The sequence below is a fragment of the Gopherus flavomarginatus genome, chromosome 9, assembly GCF_025201925.1.
Source record: "Gopherus flavomarginatus isolate rGopFla2 chromosome 9, rGopFla2.mat.asm, whole genome shotgun sequence".
Taxonomy (NCBI): Eukaryota; Metazoa; Chordata; order Testudines; family Testudinidae; genus Gopherus; species Gopherus flavomarginatus.
The window spans coordinates 51,193,197-51,218,101 of NC_066625.1; the positions used below are offsets into that span (position 1 = coordinate 51,193,197).

Genomic DNA, 24,905 nt, shown 5'->3' on the forward strand with positions numbered 1-24,905 from the left:
AACACAAGAAAACAGGAACCATGACTTCTAAGGCAAAAATTGGCGCCGAAGAACAAATCAAAGAAGCTGAACACAGGCGACAACTGGAAATAAAACAAAAAGAGATGGAGATGAAAGAAAGAGAAGAACAAATCAAACAGGCAGCACACAAAAGAAAACTAGAGGAAGAAGAGTTCGCCCACCGAAGGAAACAAGAAGAAGAAAAGCGCCTGGGAGCTGTAAACTACCTCATAGCATTTCCCAATTCCTCACTAAAGCCTAAAGTGTACCATGTTAATTCTCTCAAGCCTTTCTATTCCAAAAACTTACAGGTTTGTCAGTTTACAGTCCAGGGAGAGGATGCTGAGTGGCCTGACGGTGTCTACTACGACGGGAAAAAAGACGGTGGCGTGGAAGAGGTGAACCTCTCAACCACCCTGGAACGTCTGCAGCGGCAACAAATCAAGGAGCTGTGCACTAGCTTCGCCCCATTGTTCTCAGCCACCCCAGGACGGACTGAACGGGCATACCACTCCATTGATACAGGTAATGCTCACCCAATCAAAACCCCACCCTACCGAGTGTCTCCTCATGCCCAAGCTGCTATAAAACGGGAGATCCAGAACATGCTACAGATGGGTATAATCCGCTCATCTACTAGTGCATGGGCATCTCCAGTGGTTCTGGTACCCAAACCACATGGGGAAATACGCTTTTGCGTGGACTACCGTAAGCTAAATGCTGTAACTCGTCCGGACAACTATCCAATGCCACGTACCGATGAGCTATTGAAGAAGTTGGGACGTGCCCAGTTCATCTCTACAATAGACTTAACCAAGGGGTACTGGCAAGTACCACTAGATAAAGCAGTGCTCATGCAGGAAGCAACAAATCACAACTTCCATCCTGTCGTGTTTCTCAGCAAAAAACTGTCTAAGAGGAAAAGTCACTGGTCAGTCAGTTAAAAGGAATGCTATGCCATTGTGTACGCCCTGGAAAAGCTACGCCCATATGTTTGGGGACGGCGGTTCCAACTACAAACTGACCATGCTGCACTACAGTGGCTTCATACTGCCAAGGAAAACAACAAAAAACTTCTTCGTTGGAGTTTGGCTCTCCAAAATTTTCATTTTAAAATTCAACACATCACAGGAGCTTCTAACAAAGTAGCTAATGCACTCTCCCGTGAGAGTTTCCCAGAATTCAGTAGTTAAAAAGTGTTCTTAAAATGTAAAAGTCTGTTAGTTATATACTTAGAAGTATATGTAAAGGTGTATGTGTTGTATTAATCTGTTTATTTTCAAGTTCTAGAAGGAAATCGCCGCCAGTGAGCTTCCCCACTGTCTGCAATTTGGGGGGCGTGTCATAAACAGATAGCTAAGGGTTAATGTCTCTTTCACCTGAAGCACCTGACCAGAGGACCAATCAGGAAACCGGATTTTTTCAACTTTGGGTGGAGGGATTTGAGTGTCTTTGTCTTTTGTTTTCTGCCTGCCTGCTTTCTCTGAGCTTTGGAGAAGTAGTTCTACTTTCTAGTCTTCTGTTTCTAAGTGTAAGGACAAAGAAATCAGATAGTAAGTTATATGGTTTCTTTTCTTTGGTATTTGCATGAATATAAGTGCTGGAGTGCTTTGATTTGTATTCTTTTGGAATAAGGCTGTTTATTCAATATTCTTTTAAGAAATTGCCCTGTATTGTGTCATCTTAATACAGAGAGACTATTTGTATTTTTTCTTTCTTTTTTATATAAAGCTTTCTTTTAAAACCTGTTGGAGTTTTTCTTTACTGCAGGGAAATTGAGTCTGTACTCACCAGGGAATTGGTGGGAGGAAGAAATCAGGGGAGATCTGTGTGTGTTGAAGTGGCTAGCCTGATTTTGCATTCCCTCTGGGTAAAGAGGAAAGTACTTTTTGTTTCCAGAATTGGGAACAGAGAGGGAGATTCACTCTGTTTGGATTCACAGAGCTTGTGTCTGTGTATCTCTCCAGGAGCACCTGGAGGGGGGAAGGGAAAAAGGATTATTTCCCTTTGTTGTGAGACTCAAGGGATTTGGGTCTTGGGGTCCCCAGGGAAGGTTTTTCAGGGGGACCAGAGTGCCCCAAAACACTTTAATTTTTTGGGTGGTGGCAGCAGGTACCAGGTCCAGGCTGGTGGCTAAGCTTGAAGGTTTTCATGCTAACCCCCATATTTTGGACGCTAAGGTCCAAATCTGGGACTAAGGTTATTATAACTCCACTGATTGTTTGGCAGACTTTCTGCTTCTGATGTACTTAAAAAAAAATTTGCTGTTAGTTTCTGAGTCTTTTGCTAGTTGCTCTTCAAATTCTTTGGACTGCCTATTTATATTTTTACATTGCTTTTACTAACACCTGCTTTACTACCGTCAGAATCACCCTGGGGAGTATTTTGCATGCAGCCATGTGAGAATAAAATCTCTGCTCAATAAGTCATATTGAAATAAAAGTCTGTTTCCCAAAAAATTGAAAACATCTTGCAATTATTTGATGAAAGCTTATAAGTAATTTTAATATAAAATAAATTTTTAAGTAGTTAAAGCTGTTTACAGCAAATGTAACCAGTTGTTAAAATATAATGAGTATCCAAAAAATTATAAGGCACACCCAGTTGTAGTCAATATAATAAGTTAGCCTCGGCCAAAAATAATACAAATAAATTCAACTCAGAATTCAGTCCTCCAGTCACTGAACTAAAAAAACCTTTAAGTACCATGACAGTGCTATTGGAAGTAACTATCGACCAACACAGAGAGAGAGAACAAGGACATACACAATGCTAAAGATGGGATGTTATTAAACAGGCATACATATATTTAGCAATGTTTTAGCAAAGCCAAGTTATGTTTTTGATACAAACCATTTAAATGTCATTTATAGTTTTCTTTTCAATTTATTTTTCACATCGGAGAAAACATCCATTTCATTTTTAACCCAATATACCGAGTAACCTGAAGAACCAGGAATGAAGTCATGTAATTCCCCAAGGTATTTCTTCATCTCACTAGAAGAGACATAACCTACAAAGTGAAAATGTATGTGTGTGTGTATATATATATATATATATATATATATATATATATATAATATAAACACCACAGAAACTACAGCACACGGCCCAGTCTTTTTTATTGGACTTTCTGGAGTGTGGAATGAATATCCACAAAATTAAAAACACTGTTGATATGGGGTTGGGGAGAATCACAGACACAGTATCACAAACACAGAAATGCCTGGTACTTTTATTACGATTTTCAGTGAGATTACATCAAATATTATATAATATATTGCAGAGAAGAGCACTTTGTTGGGAAATACATGCAGCTCCTGAAGCTCTGCCATCATTTCTCCAGGGAAAGCAAGCACAGGGTTGCAAAGGTTATTAAATCATTAATAGTATGCACACAAGTTAAAGAAAGGCTTTTTCACTGGTGCAAATTGGAGAGAAAGAACCTTTATACTGGGAGTGATGTCCTTGGACAATCCTTCTCTCTACCCTATCGGGTGCACACTAAATGGTTCCTATGCATTAATGTAGTCTTGTTTGAAGAGTACTATGTTAATACAAGCTAGGACCCTTTTAGTTTGCATCTGCAGCGTTCTGCATCATTGCTGTTCATACCCCATAGGCCAAACTGTTGGACAATGTAGACATAGGCTTAGTATAGTGTGGAAATGAACTTGTCTACTAGGACAGAAATTCATTTCTGTGCAGAAAAGACAGGACCAAGCCTATCTATCACTTTAGTCCTGCTTAAGCCTTCAAAATGGAATTTAAGTTGCACAGAGGTGAATTTCACAGTAGGTGAATTATACTGAAAATAATTAATACATGAAAAATATTGTAATAGAACCCCATACTGCACTTACCAGATTCAGGAACCTCTCATAATGATCAACTAAAAAAAGGGGCAGCCCTAACACATCCTCTAGAAGGATACCTAGATAATGTGAACTTTTTCCTATCACCAGCATCTAGTGACACTAGGGTGACCAGATAGCAAGTGTGAAAAATTGGGACAGAGGGCGAGGAGGTAATAGGACCCCATATTAAAAAAAAGTCCTAAACATCGGGACTGTCCCTATAAAATCAGGACATCTGGTTACCCTAAGTGACACACACCCTGAAGTGCTCATGAAACTAGATGGAGAATTGGAAGCACAGGTGAGCTCCCAAAGGGTCGAAAAATGGCAAATACAGCATCTGTTTTTAGGAGGGGAAAAGGTGGATCCAAGGGCGGCTCTAGGTATTTTGCTGCCCCAAGCACGGCAGGCAGGCTGTCTTCGGCAGCTTGCCTGCAGGAGGTCCTCAGTCCCATGGATTTGGCGGCACGCCTGCGGGAGGTCCACCGAAGCCGCGGGACCAGTGGACCCTCCGCAGGCATGCCGCCGAAGGCAACCTGCCTGCCGCTCTTGCGGCTACCAGCAAAGCGCCCCCCATGGCTTGCTGCCCCAGGCACGTGCTTGGCGTGCTGGTGCTTGGAGCCAGGGGTCGGCAACCTTTGGGAAGTGGTGTGTCAAGTCTTCATTAATTTAAGATTTTGCGTGCCAGATCGGCAGGGCAGGCAGCAGATAGAATACCAGACCAGCAGTGGACTGAGCTGCTCAGCCCGCTGCCAGTCTGGGGTTCCGTCTGCCGGCCCCTGCCAGCCAGCTGCCGGCCCAGGTTCTGTCCATCCAAGACGGCAGCGGGCTGAGCGAGGCTGGTGGTCGGGACCCCAACTGGCAGCAGCATACAGCTAAAAATCAGCCCATGTGCCGCCTTTGGTGCACGTGCCGCAGCTTGCCAGTCTCTGTACTAGACAGTCATTTTAACTTTGATGCAACATCTGATAAACTGCTAGAAATGTTAATACAGCATCACTTTTGATACTTGCAAACACCTAGAGAAATTAAAGTGATAAATAGGGGACAACCTGGATTCATCAAAAACAAATATCAAATCAATTTCAGTGAAAACTATACCCTTTGTTGAACCCAACTGTTTGAAAGTTCACATGGTGAAAAGGATATCTCACTAGGAATAGATGCAGAATTGCATGAATATTGATTGTATAGAATTTGCACAGAAAAGACACACTGCATGATTTTCTGTCCGCATTATAAAGAAATCAAGCAAGAACAGGGCATAGAATAGGCCAATCCGCATCAGTATCACCCATAATATTGTCAAGTATCAGAGGGGTAGCCATGTTAGTCTGGATCCGTAAAAGCAGCAAAGAGTCCTATGGCACCTTATAGACTAACAGACGTATTGGAGCATGAGCTTTCGTGGGTGAATACGGTGCCACGGGACTCTTTGTTACCCATAATATTGTTTGCATTTGTTCCATTTGGCATAAAGTTCATCCATATTAATCTTTACCTGTCACCATGTTGTTCACTGGATAATCCTGAAGTGGACAGAATGCAAGTTTCCCTCTCACTGGTGTTTTCGATACTCTTTTTTCTTTACTGCTGTGGGGGGGGGGGAAGTGTTATTTTTGCTTCTTTTGTTTACTTTTTAAAGATTGCTTTCAGGAATGGCTGTGTTACTGGATTCAGCTATTCGTGGGAATTTCAAATTTTCCCTTCCCTGCCAATCTATAGTCAAGGCTAAGGATCTAAATTCCACAGAAAGAGGTCCTCATTTCTGAAGAAGTCCAGTGTGGCAAGATGGAAATTCTGCAGCAACTTCTGCTAAATTCACAAATGAAGGTTTTTATTGAATTAAATATGGAAATAATGGGTACAGAATCCATTGTCTTATTTATTCTGATATCACGTTTATTTTATTTCAGTCTGGCCTTCCATCTTCAATTTTCATTGCACTGCAGATTTTTGTATTGAATATAGAACCACAGTGCAGAAGTTGACAGGAGAGGAAGTTGAAGGTTTTGGCAAGTAGGCAGGGCACAGTTGGGAACAAGTGGAATACAGTCTGGGATCCTGGGATAAATACATTAGCTGGATGTTTCTGCTAAAATGATCAACAGCAAAATAATTACGGTTGAGATTTACACTGCAATCATTAGGATTCAGAGTTATCAATCAATATGTTATACCAGGTGTGGCCAAACTGCAGCTCACGAGCCACATGTGGCTCTTTTACAGCTAGAGTGCGGCTCGCAGAGCCCCCCATGCCTCCCCATTCTCCACCTACCAGACTGGGAGGGGGAGTTATGGGCTTCCACTTTGCAGTGGGGTGGTGGGGCTAGGAGCTTCAGCCCCGCAGGAGGTGCCTGCCGTGGCTCAGAGCTTCAGCCCGGCTCTTGCTGAAGCCCTGAGCACCGACAGGCACCTCCCACAGGGTTTAAGGCCCGAGCCTCACCACTCTGCCACAGGGCAGAAGCCCCAAACAGGTGCACCCAGCTCTCGAACTTATGAAGATTATCGTATGCTGCTCGGAAGATCAGTAAGTTCAGCCACCCTTGTGTTATATGCTCATGTGCCTAAACAACAAGACCTAAGCAATCCTAACATGGAAATAAAGAAAATACCTTCCATCCAGGTCTTTTTTGCCCTTTATTCTTTGCTCATCGTCTTTTATGCTAGTCTTTATTTCAACTGGTGTTAATTCATCAAGCTGTAAATGTCAACATATATTTTGATTAAAATTGTGCATACAGCCCCTTCAGACTTGATAAGGAAGGAAAGGAAAGTTCCTCTGATAACTATCATTTTCAATTTTCTGACACTCCATGATAGGCACTATCAAATGCAAATTTAACAAGAGGGCAATATGCCCCAGTGTGTACATGCGCACACACACACACACAAAACTAACTTTAAAAATCGCACAAACACCAAAATTGAAGTGAGAACAAGACAGTCTAACCTTGCCCTGCAGAGTGGACTGGGGTTCACCTCAAGGGGGAAATAATCACACAGCTGTGTGATTCCTTTACTGTAACTGCCATCTACAGCCCTTACTGTCTATCTATAATTTACTTTGGGACTGTTATCAAGTCCAGTCCCATTTATCTCAGCTGCAGACACAGGACAGTGAAAGGTCCTTCAGCTGAGCTAAGCTTTTTTTTTTTCCCCCGGGTTTAAAAATTTTATTAAGATGATGTTAAGAAGAAAGGATTTTAACACTAAAATCAAACTTTGCAATATAAGGCAGCTTGTATTGATCATCTTGTCCAGAAATGTTAGCCTCTGGCAGGAGGAGATTCTTGCATAGCAATAATTTGCCTGAGGAGCAAGAGATCTGAACTCAAATTTTTGGCATAGTAGTACAAAGGACTACCATTAAGCCACCCAACCCAGCTAGCAGTAACCAGAGAAAGCACAAAAGCTTTGTAACCTGCTTCTGTGGGTTGAGTGCTTTATATAATTGTTGGCTTTTCTCAATCCATTTCATTATTGTTAAGAATATGGACATTGCTTTGTGGTGATGGTAGTGAATCCCTCTGCCACGCCATTTTCTGCAAGTTCTGAATGGTTGCTTCCTGGACACTGCTGCAGTAGAAGGGGGATATACAGTAGGCCAAAGGCAGTAGCAGACATCTTGATTATCACAATTCAGTCCAAAAAACCCTCAGAACATTTGATCCACTGTTTGACTTGAAGCCCTGGGATGAAATCCTGCCTCCACTGAAGTCAGGCAAAGTTTTGCCATTGATTTCAATGGGACAGGATTTCACCCTTGATGTGCATTTAGTACAACCTTACCTGTTCCATCAGAGAATCATCCATCTGCTCCCATATAAAACTACCAAGTTTTTTTCTAATTTCTGTAGTGAATAAAAATAAATTAATGTCAAAAGTATTACACAGTGGTATCTCTCCAGCAAAAACCAGTCAGCTAGCAGAGAGGATCTTTAACCAAGTGTGAAACAAAACTGTAATAACCACTGATTGGTACCTAGGTCAAGATCTCTAGCAGTGGTTACACAGACTCCTTTGTCCCCACACAGTACACAGCAAAACAGGCCTCCCACTCCTGGCCAGACTTGCAGAGACTCTGCCCCATGACAATGCACTCTGTCCCCTCCTTTGGATCAGTCCACCCTGTCCGTGCTCTCTGAGACTGGTGTGCAGTATGAGCTCAAAATAATGGGTCCTGCCACATGGCTCAACTGTTCTGTCAGGTCCAGGCTGAGCACTTATAAGGCCTGGTCCACACTACACAGTTAAATCGATTTAAACAGCTTTAAATCGATTTAACTCTGTACCCGTCCACACTACAAGGCACTTTAAATCGATTTTAAGGGGTCTTAAAATCGATTTTGTACTCCTCCCCAACGAGAGGAGTAACCCTAAAATCGATATTACTATATCGATTTAGGGCTAGTGTGGATGGAAATCGAAGTTATTGGTCTCATTCCTTTAATGTAGCTACCCAGAGTGCACCGCTCCGGAAATCGATGGTAACCTAGGACCATGGACGCACACCACCGAATTAATGTGTCCTAGTGTGGACGCATAAAATCGATTTTATAATATCGGTTTTATAAAATCGGTTTTAGTAATTTCGATTTTATGCTGTAGTGTAGACATGGCCTAAGAGTCCCCTTTTACAAGCAGCTGCCTCCCCTCCAAACAGCTCCCTTTCTCCCATAACTCAGGGTTCCTGCTCCCTGCTTCTTCCTGTTTCCTCTCTGAATCTTCTCAGGTTGGTCCCCCACCTGCTCATTCACTCAAACCCTCCTGGGGTTTCTCTTTTTTTTCTTTTTCACAGCAAAGCAGACTTGACTGGCTAGTCCATAGCCATCACCAACCATAATTCCTAAATACCTAGGGATTTATATTCTCCCCTTAATTGATTAGATGACTTCTACATATGGAAGCATTCTTTCTTATTGCCATAAGGCTTGATATTGAGTCAGAAAAAATGACTGCTGCTGCTAGGTGCACACTCCAGATCCAGTTTAGCACTAGCATTATCGCCACTAGTTCGGCTGTCATGACAGCTACACAATCAGATATTCTTTTAGACATATTAATTCCTAATTTTGATACACAATATGCCATCCCTATTCTTGCTGTTTTTAATCTTTTGGACTCCCAAGGGTCAGAGTTAATTCTGTGTCCTTGTTTTGGAGTGGCACTCTGCTCTGCCTGCCAGGTTTGTGAAGAGTAGCAGGAAGGAGAGAAAAAGGGGGGGTTGGAATGGCATTCCCCTCCCCCCCAACCAATCAGGTTTGTGGAGAGTACCAGGCAGGGTGGGGGGAGAGAAATGAGGAGAAAGGAAGGGAAGAGCTTTTTGCACAGTGCCACATCAACTGTCAAGATACTGCAGAATCAAAAACTCATAGGTGACTCCAATCCACTCATTTGCTAGGAAACAACCAACCAAACATATTAGCAAAGCAGTACCTGTGTTATGGCACATGCCCTGACTGGGGGCACCTCATAGAGCAGCAGCATTTGCTCCTCCATGGGCATGATCTCATTCGCACTGCCAACCTAGACCTGCACCTAGTAGAGGGATAAGCACCACCAGCAGCAGTAGATTCAGATCTACCTGCACTGCAGAATTGTGGATGCCTCCAGTCCTGGGACACCCCCTATGCCCCTTCTCCCCCAGCACACCCAGACTGAGGTCACTGTAATTTGACCGCCTATGTTCAACGTCACCAACAGTCTCGGTTTTAAAACAATGAGCAAACTGTATGGTAAATGCTCTATATTTTTCCTAACCTTCTTGTACACAGGCAGGGGGAAGGATGAAGTGACCCAAAGCCACTGTCTGTTTCATTTCAGAGCTGGCACTTGCGTTTGCAGAGAGATAACAAGAATGAAAAACTGTAGCTTTACCCTCTATATAATCTAGGCTCTCATGTATTCTAGAAGAAAAACAAAACAAAAAAAAACAAAACAGAAAAAGCTTTTATAAAAAAGAAATGTGAAAATAACAAATCATAATTATTTGAATGATCAATTCAACCCTAGAGTGTACCAAGGCTGGACACAATAAATCTTACAGTGAGTGAGGAGTTTAAAGGGATTGTGAGCTCTTTAGTGCAGAGACTGTCTTTTTGTTCTGTTTGTGTACGGTGCCAAGCACAATGGGATCCTAGTCTGCACTGGGGTTGCTATGCACTATGGTAAGTCAGATAATAAATAAGAATAAGAATACTGTTGTGCAATTGACCTACTTTAAATTGTTTCACTTGTTGTAAATATTAATATTTACAAAGTTAATATAAAGCTTTCACAACAAATAGAGCAGGTTGGCCAACCTGAGTCTTAGGAGTCGGAATTTACCAATGTACATTGTCAAAGAGCCACAGTAATACGTCAGCAGCCCCCCCATAACCCCCACCCCATCCACCCACCAGCAGCCCCACTGATCAGCACCTTCCCCTCTCTTCTGGCACCTCTCAATCACCTGTTTTGTGGCAAGCAGGAGGCTCTGGGGGAAGAGGGGAGAGCAGCGAGGGCCCGACAGGCTATGGGGAGGGGGCAGAAAGGGGTGGAGTGGGAGCAGGGCCTGTGGCAGAGCCAGGAATTGAGCAATGAGCCCCCCTCCCCCCGCCCCCGGCACATTGGAAAGTTGGCACCTGTAGCTCCAGCCCAGGGGTCGGTGCCTATATAAGGAGCCATATATTAACTTCTGAAGAGTTGCATGTGGCTCTGGAGCCACAGGTTGACCACCCGATATAGAGCATGTTTTACATCCAAAATCATTGATTAAATATATAGTGCATGGAAACTGATATTACAGATACATTTTTATTTTGAAACAAATTACATGAAAAGCATTTTCTCTTTCACTATCTGTTACATCCTGACTTCAGGGCTGTGCATTTTTCCTGACAGTTGATGCAAGCGGAACTGCATATAACTATGCCAGACAGGTAATAATTGGCATAGTTTTGTCAGAGGGTTACAGTGTTATCAGCTGTTGTGGGAAAAACAAATCCTTAACTCATAACTTGACTAGTAAATGCAGGACCGGCGCTAGAGTTTTTCGTGCCCTAGGTGCACGGCCATTTCGCTGCCTCGCGCGCTGCTCCCGCGGCTCCGGTGGAGCTGCCGCAGCCATTTCGGCGGAGGGTCCGTTGGTCAGCGGCTCTGGTGGAGCTGCCGCAGCCGTGCCTGTGGCAGCTCCACCAAAGCCGCAGACCAACGGACCCTCCGCAGGCACGACTGCGGCAGGTCAACAGGAGCCGCCTGCCGCCCCCACCCCCGGCAAAATGCTGCCCCCCGAAAATCCTGGCGCTCTAGGCAATTGCCTAGTTCGCCTCAATGGAAGCGCCGGCCCTGGGTAAATGCCTGCAAAGGTGTAGGGATAATTATGAAATAAAAGAATTAAAGTTAGCTTGAATTTGGTAAAGAAAACAATATATTTGCTTTATGGTGTGTGGCTAGTAAGGAAAAGGCCCCAGTCAGCAAGAAAAAAAGCCACATCAGCCTCACCAACCCACTGAAGCAAGGAGCAGAGCCCATAGATCAAAATTTGCTGCTCTGGTCTGACAAGGGCTGGGGCTGGCTGAAGGGGAGACAGTGTCCAGCAGCCTGCAGGAGCACTCCTGCCAGCAGGGGGCGAGTGCCGCAGGGGCCAGTAGTGGGGGTCTCCAGGCAGGTTTGTGGGGGTGGGTAGAGCACATTGGGAAGTAGGGGTTTGCAAGGGTGCTGCAGTACCCCCAGGTTTTAGATAGGGCTCAGCTCCTGGCCCAGCGCTCTGAAGTGCGAGTGTGGTCACGGCGCCAGCGCTGGGAGAGAGCAGGGGAGGGGTGATTAGGGTCAGGGCATATCCAAAAACACACCACAGATAAGAACACAGCCAAACAGCTACAAGAGTCAAACCTACAAAGTGTACCTCTGTGTATCAGGGTGTGAAGCGTCACTGCTGAACAGGTAGTCAGCACCATGATGAGTTGAAATCACTCCTCCTTCAGCCACTGCAGAAAAATGGGCACATTGAGCGCATATGGCACTCTTGGTTTAGGATTATTACTCCCAGTATGTTCAGAACACCTTTCTATTTGTGGAGGTCAATGTCTCCAGTCCTAGGGAACAATATATGAACTTCTCCTTCTTACCTGACAGTTCACCCCTTGTCATAGATTTTTAGATTTGAAGGCCAAAGGGATCATTATTATCATCATCTAGTCTGAGCTCCTGCATAACACAGGCCAGAGAACATCACCCATTTATTCCTGCATCAATTCTATTCAACCTAATGCAATCCTATTACAATTTAACTTCTCTATTGTTCGGCCATTTGAAATGTTTAGAAAAATCTCCAAAATGCAATATTTTGAGTTCTCAAACTATTTAAAAAATGGATTTGGAGACCTTCAAGGCCTAAGGACCAAAGCATATTCTCCTAACCCATCACTTTCTTATTCTGTGGCATAAAAAAGAGTTCATTCAGTTCTTGGGAACTTATACACATTGTAACTGCCCTGATCAATCATTCTCCCTTGACAACAATCTTGCATTCATTCCCTATTCTACTTCCCCAATAGCTCACACTGGAACTCACAAGAGTAAAAGAGCCTCTGCCAAGGGAAGTTTACAATAAGGCTGTTTCTGGTGTACTTGGAGAGCAGGACCTTGGTTCACAGTCTGAATGAGCCCTCCTCAGGACAGAAATGGAAGGCACAAGGAAAGGTGACTTGCAGACACATTTCCCCCTCCCTATTTTAGAGCTGGCCAGCAACCTGATCTAACTTTGGGCTTGTCCACACAAACACTTTTGATGCCAGGGCTTTGGAGCTGTGCTCTGGCTCAGCTCCAGCTCCAGGCAAAAACCTGCAGCTCCACTACTCCGGAGCTGCTCCATGCTCCAGCTCCGGGCTCGACTCCAAAGCCCTGCTTTGATCACAGCAAGCACTAGCCTGCCACATACTAAGTGTCCATGTGGACTCTGCTGCTGTGCACTAAAAGTTCCATACTGCGCTTTGACCTACCCCACTTCGAAACAAGAGATTAAAATCTATGAAATAAGGCCAGAAGGGACCATTGTTTGCTCTCTTGTATAACACAGGCTGCAGAACTTCCTCAAAATAATTCCTAGTTCACATCTTTTACAAAAACATCCACTTTTGATTTAAAAATTGCCAGGGATGAAGAATTCACCATGACCCTTGGCACATTGTTCTAATGGTTAATTACCCTCATTGTTAAAAAGTGTGCCTTATTTCCAGTCTGAATTTTCCCAGCTTCATCTTCAGGCCACTAAATCGCATTATAACTGTCAAGGCTAATTCCTCACTCTGGCACTTCGAGTGCAGAAGGTGGGAGCCCACGAGGATTCTAAAAATTAATACTGACCACTCCAGGCTTGTGTTAAACTCCCAAAATCACAGATTTTCTCTGACCTTGGATGGGTAGATTCTGCCACCACCCAAGTGCAAAAACCCCTTTGAGAACTTGGGAATTCCTCCCTGTGAGGTACCCTCAAGCCACTTCTCTCTCTCTCTCTCTCTCTCTCTCTCTCTCTCACACACACACACACACACACACACACACACACACATGTGCACAAACCTCTTAGGACACAAAAATCCAATCCTGTCCTTAAAAAAGGAAAAATTTATTAAACAAAAAGAAAGAAAATACATCTGAAAACTTAAGCTATTGCTAGATTTAAAAAGAGCAAATACAATAATTAAACATCAAGAATGGTTTTCTTGAGGTCCAGCTTAAAGGTTACAAGCAAAACAAAAGCATTTGGGATTAGCACAGAGGAGTTCATAAACCATAAAGAAATAAACAGGGATAAACCTAATCACATCTTCCTAGACATTTCCTGATCTAGTCACATATCTAGGGTTTCAAATGAGTAGTTCCTAGGCATGATCTGATGATTTTTCATACCTGGCCAAACTCTTTACAGCATAGTTCCAGCCCTGTCTTTGCTCTCTGGGAGAACAGCACACCCAAAGGGGAAGCTTTTTCCCCAGTTTAAAAAAGTTCTAGCCTTCCCATTGGCTCTTTTGGTCAGGTGTCCACTCCCTTCCTTTTATCTACGGACTTTTTAACCCTTTACAGGTAAAACAAGTAGAGAACAGCTACTAACAGGGATTTTATAACTCACTGGCTGGCTGGGTGATCATAAAAGGGAGCAAGCCCCCCACCCACCCCCCGCCCTTCATTTATCACAATAACTTTCTCTGCTAGATTAAATATTTAATAAATCAATCTTTTCAATATCTGTTCCCCATGGATGTACTTAGACTGTAATCAAGTTACTGTATATACTCGATCATAAGCCAGTTCCTCTATAAGCCAACTGCCCCAAGATGGATAAAGTAAAAATGGAAAAATTTTATGACTCGTTCATAAGCCAACCCTATAATTCAGGGGTCAGCAAACTCTGGCTCCCAGGCCATCAAGATAAGCCGCTGGCAGGCTGAAATGGTTTGTTTACCTTGAGCATCCGCAGGCACGGAGGTAAACCTAAGTAAACAAAGTGTCCTGGCCGTGCCAGCTGCTTACCCTGACAGGCTGGGACAGCAACTGATGGGGAAATTTTTAGGGGTGGGAGAGAATCTGGGGGTCAGGGGAGTAACCTGTGACTACCCCCCACATGACCCCACCCCTAGCCTGGGTCCCCCACACTCTTCCCATCCCATTCCTTCCTACCTTATTTGGGGAGGGCCAGGGGAGGATGTCTGTGGCCTCGCTGGAGCTGCTCCAGGGAGCCAGTCCGGGCGGCGCGGCCGCAGCATGTTCCAGCGGGCTGGGCCGGGTAGCATGGCCACAGCGTGCTCCAGCGGGCCAGGTGGCACGGCCACAGCCTGCTCTGGGGGGCGAGGATCAGCAGCACAGATGTAAACTGCCAGCCCTGGAGCTGCAGCTGCTTCAGAGGCTGGGGGAAGAGCAGCGTGTCCAGAAGCAGAGAGGTTCCGGCCCCACCTCTTCCCCTCTGGTTCTGCTGCCTCTCCTTGCTCCCTCTGTTGGGGGGAGGGGCTGTGTCCCACTTTTCCCTCTCTATACCCACTCATAGGCCGACCCCCTTCTCTGGTGCTTCTCTTTTTTTACTAAAAAAATTTGGCTTATGAACGAGTATATACAGTATGCCTTAGCCATCTTTGTTAAGCTAAATCGATTGAGCTCCTTGAGTCTATCACTCTAAACCACATATTCCAATCCTTTAATCGTACTCTTGGCTCTTCTCTGAACCCTCTCCGATTTATCAATATCCTTCTTGAACTGTGGAATGCAGAACTGGACACAGTATTCCAGCAGTGATTTCACAGTGCCAAATAAGAGGTAAAATAACCTCTGTACTACTGCAAATTCCCCAATTTATACATCCAAGGACTGCATTAGCATTTTGGCCACAGCATCACACTGGAAATTCATGGTCAGCTGATTATCATTATCCATCACAACTCCCCAATCTTTTTCACAGTCATTTCTTCCCAAGATAGAATCCCCCACTCTGTAAGCAGAGCCTCCATTCATGTTCCTAGATGTGTATGTGCAAAATATTGCAATCCCAGGCAGTATCTTTGGGGACCATTGTATTCAATTTATGAATTGTTTATGTATGATTGTGTTCTAGTCCATGGGGAAGGGTTACCACAGCTCATCCAGAAACTAAAAACAGCGGAAGGTGATTACCCTGGCTATTGTAAACAACTCCAGAGAAGCATCACTTCCAGGGGTGACTGCAAATACTGCTTCAAACTGTGTTTTCCAGAGATTTAAACAAAGAGGCTTTTGGTATAAAAACCTGATCCAACAAATTGACAGGACCTTCTGGCCCAGGAAGGGGGCCACCCTTGCAGTCTGGAAAGACTTTGGCCTACTAAGGCCCCAAAGTCTGATGGGTGATAAGCTTTTAGCATGCACATTTATTATAGTGCATGTTTTTTCTGTAATGCTTTTACCTTAAGAATAAAGATGCTTACTTAGAAAAAGTTGTGTGGTAATTGTAAATGCTGGCAGTACACTCACTGTTCATTGCCCTCTGAGAGAAACCAACAAACAAATGCTGGCTGTTAGGCAGACTCACTTGCTGGGGATGTCACAGTGTAAGGCAGCTGGGCAGCTTTAAAATCCCAGTCAGAAAGGAGTGGGACAAGGGTCTCTACCCAGAGACAGTTGATGACTAGAGACCTGTCTGGTCACTCCTGGAGTGGACTATGGGGATAGGGGGGAATACAGGCACAGTTATTCTGAAGTTGTGACAGTATACATTCACATGGAGCTCTATTAAAACGCACATTGTTTGCCTGTGCCCAGCTTACCAAGTGATCCAGATCGCTCTATATCAGTGCCCTGTCCTCCTCCTTATTTACCACTCCCTCATGTTGTTTCATTTGCAAACTTACTCAGTGAGGATTTTGTGTTTTCTTCCTGGTCATTGATAAAAATGTTAAATAGTGTAGGGCCAAGAACAGATCCTCACAGAACCCCGCTAGAAACACACCCACTCAATGATGATTTCCTGTTTACCATTATATTTTAAGACCTATCATTTAGCTAGTTTTTAATCCAGTTAATCTGTGCCATGTTAATTTTATATCATTATAGTTTTTTAATCAAATGTTGTGTTACCAAGTCAAATGCTTTACTGAAGTCTAAGTATATACATCAACACCTTTTTCAACTAACTTTGTAATCTCATAAATATCAGCTTAGTTTGATAGGTTCTATTTTTCACAAACAAATGTTGATTGGTATTATGTTACTCTTTTAATTCTTTATTAAGTGAAGCCTGTATCAGTCACTCCATTATATTGCCTGGGATCAATGTCAGACTGACAGACCTATAATTATCCCCAAGTCATCTTATTTACCCTTTTAAAATTGGCATATCAGCTGTCTTCCAGTCTTCTGGAACTGAAGTCTTTCAAGACTTATTGAAAATCAATATTAACAGTCCAGTGAGCTCCTCATCCAGCTCTGTTAAGTCTTGGATGCAAGTTCACTGGACCTGCTAATTTTAAAATGTTTAAGCTTAGCTGTTATTTAACATCCTCCTCCAATACTAATGGAATGGAAAAAGAGCTGTCATATGATATGACTACATCATGTTTTTTCCCCAAATATAGAACAGATATTTGCTGAACACTTCTGCCTTTTCTACATCATTATTGATAATTATTCTATTTCCATCTAGTATTGGACTAGGACCATTGTTTGGAGTCTTCTTGTTCCCAGTGCACTTAAAAAACTCTTTCTTAATTACATCAACTGTCAGTCATAGAGTTCTCCTACTGTCCCTTTGCTTCCCTTATCACTTATCTACAATTCCTAGCTTCTAATTCAGGGGTCAGCAACCTTTCAGAAGTGGTGTGCCGAGTCTTTGTTTATTCACTTTAATTTAAGATTTTGTGTGCCAATAATATATTTTAACCTTTTTAGAAGGTCTCTTTCTATAGGTCTATAACATATAACTAAACTATTGTTGTATGTAAAGTAAATAAGGTTTCCGAACGTTTAAGAAGCTTCATTTAAAATTAAATTAAAATGCAGAGCCCCCTGGACCGGTGGCCAGGACCCAGGCAGAGTGAGTGCCACTGAAAATCAGCTTGTGTGTCGCCTTCGGCACCCATGCCACAGGTTGCCTATCCCATTCTAATTTATAAATATTACTGTCAATGTCCTTTCTTCCATTTGTTATATTTTATTTTTTTATAGCTGTCTTCACTTCCCCTTTAAACCAGGTCTCTTTTTTAACCAACTTGGCACTCTTCCTTGATTGTGGGCTTTTGGGCATCTAATAAAGTGTTCTTAAACAACTCCCAATTATTATTCATATTTTTCTGATTAAATTCTTCCTCATAGCTGATTTGGCTCATAACTGTTTTCAGCTTGTGAAATCAGCCCTTTTAAACGCACCAAGTGTGTGTGTGTGTATTAGTGGTCTAGACTTTATTCTGTTTTCACAGTATAAATGTGATTAAGTTATGATCATGTGTACCTAAGCACCCATTAATTTTTAGTTCTGCAATCTGTTCCACTTTATCCGGCAAGACAAGGTCTAATACAGAACTCTCCTGTGTTGGATGCAACACCTTGAGTTAGAATATTGCTATCAATAATATTTAGAAATGCCAAAGATGTTTTAATACTGGCAGCATGTCATGTCTAGACAGGAAAAAAGGTGTAAATTTTTCAGGGCTTTGGAGCTGTGCTCCAGCTCCTCTCCAGCTCCTGGCAAAAACCTGCAGCTCCACTGCTCCGGAGCTGCACTGCGCTCCAGCTCTAGGCTCCGCTCCAAAGCCCTGAAATTTTTAACAGTAAGAGTAATTAACCACTCGGACAATTTAACAAAGACTGTGGTAAATGTTTTTCTAATAGAGGTAGCTCAAGGAATTATTTTGGGGAGGTTCTCTGGCCTGTGTTACACAGGAAGTTACAATAGATGATGACAATGGTACCTTCTGGCCTTGGAGTCTATGAAGGTGTCAGTTAAGGTATGTCTACACTATGAAATTAGGTTGAATTTATAGAAGTCATTTTTTTAAAAATAGTTTTTATACAGTTGGATTGTGTGTGTCCCCCCACACAAAATGCTCTAAGTGCATTAACACGGTGGACTGTGTCCACAGTACTGAGGCTAGCGTCGACTTCCGGAGCATTGCACTGTGGGTAGCTATCCCACAGTTCCTGCAGTCTTCGCTGCCCATTGGAATTCTGGGTTGAGATACCAATTCCTGATGGGGCAAAAACAGTGTCACGAGTGGTTCTGGGTACGTCATCTGGCCCCCGCTCTCCCTCCCTCCATGAAAGCAACGGCAGACAATTGTTTCACACCTTTTTTCCCGTGTTACCTTTGCAGATGCCATACCACAGCAAGCATGAAGCCCGCTCAGCTCACCGTCACAGTACGTCTCCTAGGTGCTGGCAGACGTGAGACTGCATTGCTACACAGCAGCAGCTCATTGCCTTTAGGCAGCAGACAGTGCATCACAACTGGCAGCCACCGTCATACTCCTGGGTGCTCTTTTAGCCGACCTTGGTGAGATTGGTCAGGGGCACCTGGGCAGGTATGGGAGTGACTCAGCCAGGTCATTCCCCAGTCGTACTGCACCGTCTTCTGGCGAGCACCCAGGAGATGATGATGGCTAGCAATCATAAAGCAGCATCTTCTGGCGAGCACCCAGGAAATGATGATGGCTGGCAGTCGTACTGCACCGTCTGCTGCCAGCCTAAGATGTATAAGATAAATGGAGTGGATCAAAACAAGAAAAAGACCAGATTTGTTTTGCATTCATTTGCTCCCCACTCCCTCCGTAAAATTAACGGCCTGCTAAACTCAGGGTTTTGAGCTCAGTCCTTGAGGGGCCCATTTTGTGTGACAGTTGTTTGTGTTTCTCCTTGATGCAAAGCCACCCCCTTTGTTGATTTTAATTCCCTGTAAGCCATGTTATCAGTCACCCCTCCCTCCATCAGAGCAACAGCAGACAATCATTTCACTCCTTTTTTCACTGCAGATGCCATAGCACTGGGAACATGGAACCTGCTCAGATCACCACAGCAATTATGAGCATTGTAAACACGACACGCATTATCCTGCAGCACATACCGAACCAGAACCTGCAAAAGCAAAAGCAGACGAGGAGATGATGGCAGCACAGTGATGAGAACATAGACTTCTCACAAAGTACGGGCCCTGGCAAGGTGCACATCATGGTGTTAATGGGGCAAATTCATGCTGTGGAATGCCGATTCTGAGCCCGGGAAACAAGCACAGACTGGTGGGACCGCATAGTGTTGCAGGTCTGGGACAATTCCCAGTGGCTGCGAAACTTTTGCATGCGTAAGGGCACTTCATGGAACTTTGTGGACTTGCTTTCCCCTGCCCTGAAGCGCCAGAATACCAAGATGAGAGCAACCCTCACAGTTCACAAGCAATATCCCTCTGGAAGCTTGCAATGCCAGACAGCTACAGGTCAGTTGGACATCAATTTGGAATGGGAAAATTTACTGTGGAGGCTGCTGTGATCCAAGTAGCCAATGCAATCAAAGAGTTGCTGATATCAAGGGTAGTGACTCTGGGAAAAGTGCAGGCCATAGTGGATGGCTTTGCTGCAATGGGATTCTCTAACTATGGTAGGACGATAGATGGAACCATATCTCTATCTTGGCACCGGAACACCAAGCCAGTGAGTACATAAACCGAAAGGGGTATTTTTCAATGGTGCTGCAAGCACTGGTGGATCACAAGGGACATTTCGCCAACATCAGCATAGGATGGCTGGGAAAGGTACATGATGCTGTTTCAAAAATTGCAGGAAGGGACTTTCTTCCCAGACCAGAAAATAACTGTTGGGGATGTGAAATGCCTATAGTTATCCTTGGGGACCCAGCCTACCCCTTAATGCCGTGGCTCATGAAGCCATACACAGGCACCCTGGACAGTAGTCAGGAGCTGTTCAACTATAGGCTGAGCAAGTGCAGAATGGTAGTAGAATGTGCATTTGGATGTTTAAAAGCATGCTGGAGCAGTTTACTGACTTAGATAGACCTCAGTGAAACCAATATTCCCATTGTTATTACTGCTTGCTGTGTGCTCCACAATATCTGTGAGAGTAAGGGAGAGATATTTATGGTGGGGTGGGAGGTTGAGGCAAATCACCTGGCCGCTGATTATGCACAGCCAGACACCAGGACGGTTAGAAGTGTAGATGAGGGCGCGCTGCGCATCAGAGAAGCTTTGAAAACCAGTTTTATAACTGGCCAGGCTACAGTGTGAAAGTTCTGTTAGTTTCTCCTTGATGAACTGCCCCCCTCCTTGGTTCATTCTATTTCCCTGTAAGCGAACCACCCTCCTCTCTCCCTTCAATCACTGCTTGCAGAGGCAATAAAATCATCGCTGCTTCACATTCATGCATTCTTTATTAATTCATCACACAATTAGAGGGATAACTGTAAGGTAGCCCAGGAGAGGTGGGGGAGGAGGAAGCACCGGTGAGGTAGGGGAGGAGGGAAGGACAAGACCACACTGCACTTTAAAACTTAAAAACTTATTGAATGCCAACCTTCTGTTGCTTGGGCAATCCTCTGGGGTGGAGTGGCTGGAGGCTTCCCCACCACGTTCTTGGGCATCGGGGTGAGGAGGCTATGGAACTTGGGAAGGAGGGCGGTTGGTTACACAGGGGCTGTAGCAACGGTCTGCGCTCCTGCTGCCTTTCCTGCAGTTCAACCACACGCTGGAGCATATGAGTTTGATGCTTCAGCAGCCCGAGCATTGACTCCTGCCTTCTGTCAGCAAGCTGACGCCACCTATCACCTTCAGCCCGACACCTCTCCTCGTGTTCATATTGTGCTTTCCTGCACTCTGATACTGTCTGTCTCCACGCATTCTGCTGTGCTCTGTCAGTATGGGACACATGAGCTCAGAGAACATTTCATCTCGAGTGCATTTTTTTCACCTTCTAATCTTCACTAGCCTCTGGGAAGGAGAAACATATGCAGCTGGTGGAGGAAAAAAAAGGGAGAGTGGTAGTTAAAAAGAGACATCTTATAAAACAATGGGTACACTCTTTCAAGGTAAACCATGCTGTTAACATTACATAGCACATGTGCTTTTGTTACAAGGTCACATTTTGATGGATTCACTCCTCCCTCCACCGCGTGGCTAACAGCGGGGAACATTTCTGTTCAGCCACAGGCAAACAGCCCAGCAGAAATGGGCACCTCTGAATATCCCTATTTCAACCAGGTGACCATGAATGATACCACTCTCCTGAGGATAACACAGAGAGATAAAGAATGGATGTTGTTTGAATGCCAGCAAACACCAGGACCATACGCTGCAATGCTTTGTTCTGCAATGATTCTCGACTATGTGCTATTGGCATGGTGTGGTAAAGTGTCCTACCTTGGAGGATGGAATAAGGCTGCCCTCCCCAGAAACCTTTTGCAAAGACTTTGGGAGTACATCCAGGAGAGCTTTATGGAGGTGTCCCTGGAGGATTTCCGCTCCATCCCCAGACACTTTAACAGACTTTTCCAGTAGCTGTACTGGCTGAGAATGCCAGGGCAAATTAATCATTAAACACACTTGCTTTTAAACCATGTCTAATATTTACAAAGGTACACTCACCATAGGTCCCTTCTCTGCCTACAGGGTCCGGGAGCCCACCTTGGGTGGGTTCGGGGGTTACTGGCTCCAGGTCCAGGGTGAGACACAGATCCTGGCTGTTGGAGAAACCAGTTTCTTCGCTTCCTTGCTGTGAGCTATCATCAACCTCATCATCATCTTCCTAGTCCCCAAAACCCGCTCCCGTGTTGCATCATACTCCACTCATGGAGTCAAAGCACAGGGTTGGGATATTGGTGGCTGCACCCCCTAGAATGGCACGCAGCTCATCATAGAAACGGCATCTTTGGGGCTGTGACCCGGAGCAGCCATTTGCCTCTCTGGTTTTTTGGTAGGCTTGCCTGAGCTCCTTAATTTTCACGCAGCACTGCTGCAAGTCCTCTGTCCTTCATATCCTTGGAGACTTTTTCAAATGTTTTGGCATTTTGTTTACTGGAACGGAGTTCAGCTAGCACGAATTCATCTCTCTATACAGCGATCAGATCCCGTACCTCCAGTTTGGTCCATGCTGGAGCTCTTTTGCAATTCTGGGACTCCATGGTCACCTCTGCTGATGAGCTCTGCATGGTCACCTGTCCTGATCAGCTCACAATGCAGGCAAAACAGGAAATGAAATTCAAAAGTTCACGGGACTTTTCCTGTCTACCTGGCCAATGCATCTGAGGTGAGAGCGCTGTCCAGAGCAGTCACAGTGGAGCACTGTGGCATAGCTCCTGGAAGCCAATACCATCAAATTGCATCCACACTACCCAAAATTCGACCCAGCGAGGCCGATTTCAGTGCTAATCTCCTCAACGGAAGTGGAGTAAGTAAATTGATTTTAAGAGCCCTTTAAGTAAAAAAAAAAAAAAAAAAAAAAGGTCTTCGTCATGTGGACAGGTGCAGGGTTAAATCAAGGTAACACTGCTAAATTCAACCTAAAAATCATAGTGTAGGCCATGCCTTAGACTGAAGTAACCCATGATCACAGCTGATTTTCCTACCCACTGTAGCAGGCTGTGCCAGAAGCCAGTCAGCCCGGTCCCCAGTGAGCTCTGATGGTCTCAAAGCACTACCATATAGAAGTTCTGGGGTGCATTGTCATCACTTGGCCCTGTGCTAAGTATAAGACACCCTCACACAGGCTGTGACGGTGCCCACAGAGCCATGCCTGCAGCTGGGAACAGCCCTTGTGACGCAGCTCTAGGGGTGACGCTCCCCACTCGCTGCCCCATGGAGCTGGAACCCCTCGCCAGGGGCCAGCCTCAACGTCCCTTTCCCCAAGCCATACGGCGGGGCCGAGCAGCAGGCTGCCCTGTGAAAGGAGGTCAGCTCCCCCCAGGGCAAACCAGGCAGGGACATCATGGGTGACCCCAGCCAGACATTCGTTGCTGCCCATTCAGCCCTGGCAATGGCCAGAGCCCAGCCAGGAGAGGGGAGGCTGCTCTGGCAGCAGGCACCTGCCCAGCACCCCAACTCCAAGACCCAGTCACCCCCAGAGTGCTCCCGCCCACACAGCCCCAGAGAGCAGGGTGCAGGCCCAGCCCCTCAAGTCACCCTAGGCAAGGTGTGCTACTGACTCCCCCCACGAGTCTGTCTCCCCTCAGCGGGGTGTGCCACTACTGCCCACCCCCAGGCCTGCCTCCCCACAGTGGGGTGTGCCACTATCCCCTCCCCCTCAGGCCTGCCTCCCCTCAGCGGGGTGTGCCACTATCCCCTCCCCGCCAGGCCTGCCTCCCCTCAGCGGGGTGTGCCACTATCCCCTCCCCGCCAGGCCTGCCTCCCCTCAGCGGGGTGTGCCACTATCCCCTCCCCGCCAGGCCTGCCTCCCCTCAGCGGGGTGTGCCACTATCCCCCCCACCCCAGGCCTGCCTCCCCTCAGCGGGGTGTGCCACTATCCCCCCCCACCCCAGGCCTGCCTCCCCTCAGCGGGGTGTGCCACTATCCCCCCCCCCGCAGGCCTGCCTCCCCTCAGCGGGGTGTGCCACTATCCCCCCCCCCCCCCCCGCAGGCCTGCCTCCCCTCAGCGGGGTGTGCCACTATCCCCCCCACCCCCGCAGGCCTGCCTCCCCTCAGCGAGGTGTGCCACTAACCCCCCTCCCGCAGGCCTGCCTCCCATCAGCGGGGTGTGCCACTAACCCCCCTCCCGCAGGCCTGCCTCCCATCAGCGGGGTGTGCCACTGCCCCCTCTCCAGCTGGTCTACTCAGCAGCGTGTGCCACTGCCTCCACCCACACCCCTCAGCAGGGGGTGCCAGGGCCCTGCCAACCCATACACAAAGTACACAGCTGCATAGGGAACCAGGTAGGGTGACCAGAGAGCAAATGTGACAAATCTGGATGGGGGTGGGGGGTAAGAAAAAGACCCAAAATCAGGACTGGCCCTATAAAATCGGGACATCTAGTCACGTACATCCAGGAAAGCTGCCTGAGGCTCCAGCCTCTGCCCCGCCCCGCCCCATCCCTTCCCGCCCCCGCTCCCGCGAGCTCTGCAGCACTCACTGGCTGCGGGAATTTCAGCGACCCGGTCCCAGCCGCGCCGCCGGTGAGTGCTGGGGGCGGTTACCCCCCGCGGGGGCGCTCCAAAGGGCCCCAGAATAACCGGCCGCTCGGGCCCCTCCTCACCCCACAAATCGCGGAGCTCCCGGCTGACGCTCTGCGAGAACCAGGCGCTGCGGCCCCGGAACATCCCGACACGCGCGCCCAGGCAGCGCCTCAGAGCGCGCTCCGGGCCCTCGGTTCGGTTGCAGCGCGTGGAGGAGGGCCCTGGAGCGCTGCCCCGCCCAGCGCCTGTCTCCTGGGGGAGGGGGAGGGGCCTGGAGCGCTGCCCCGCCCAGCGCCTGTCTCTGGGCGGTAGGGGGCGGGGCCTGGCGCGCTGCCCTGCCCAGCGCCCGTCTCCGGGCGGTAGGGGGCGGGGCCTGGAGCGCTGCCCCGCCCAGCGCCTGTCTCCTGGGGAGGGGGCGGGGCCTGGAGCGCTGCCCCGCCCAGC

At 46.3% G+C, this 24,905-nt stretch overlaps 1 protein-coding gene across 2 annotated transcripts; it reads right to left on the reverse strand.

The window, feature by feature from the left end:
* Nucleotides 1–2,223: 2,223 nt before the first annotated feature.
* On the reverse strand, nt 2,224–24,668 carry TERB2 (telomere repeat binding bouquet formation protein 2). Of its 2 annotated transcripts, XM_050967448.1 has the most exons (7): nt 24,542–24,668; nt 11,746–11,827; nt 9,621–9,766; nt 7,650–7,711; nt 6,473–6,558; nt 5,359–5,450; nt 2,224–3,013 (listed from the first exon to the last, which is right to left on the reverse strand). In XM_050967448.1, the coding sequence occupies exons 1-7, from the start codon at nt 24,603–24,605 to the stop codon at nt 2,868–2,870; spliced, it is 678 nt and encodes a 225-aa protein (XP_050823405.1). In that variant the 5' UTR covers nt 24,606–24,668; the 3' UTR covers nt 2,224–2,867. The 2 variants fall into 2 exon arrangements, 1 of the variants encoding a protein (XP_050823405.1); XR_007776269.1 differs by lacking the exons at nt 2,224–3,013; nt 5,359–5,450; nt 6,473–6,558; ... (1 more) ...; nt 9,621–9,766; nt 11,746–11,827 and adding exons at nt 20,714–21,311; nt 21,943–22,768 and having other exon boundaries at nt 24,542–24,638.
* Between the last annotated feature and the right edge of the window lie 237 nt (nt 24,669–24,905).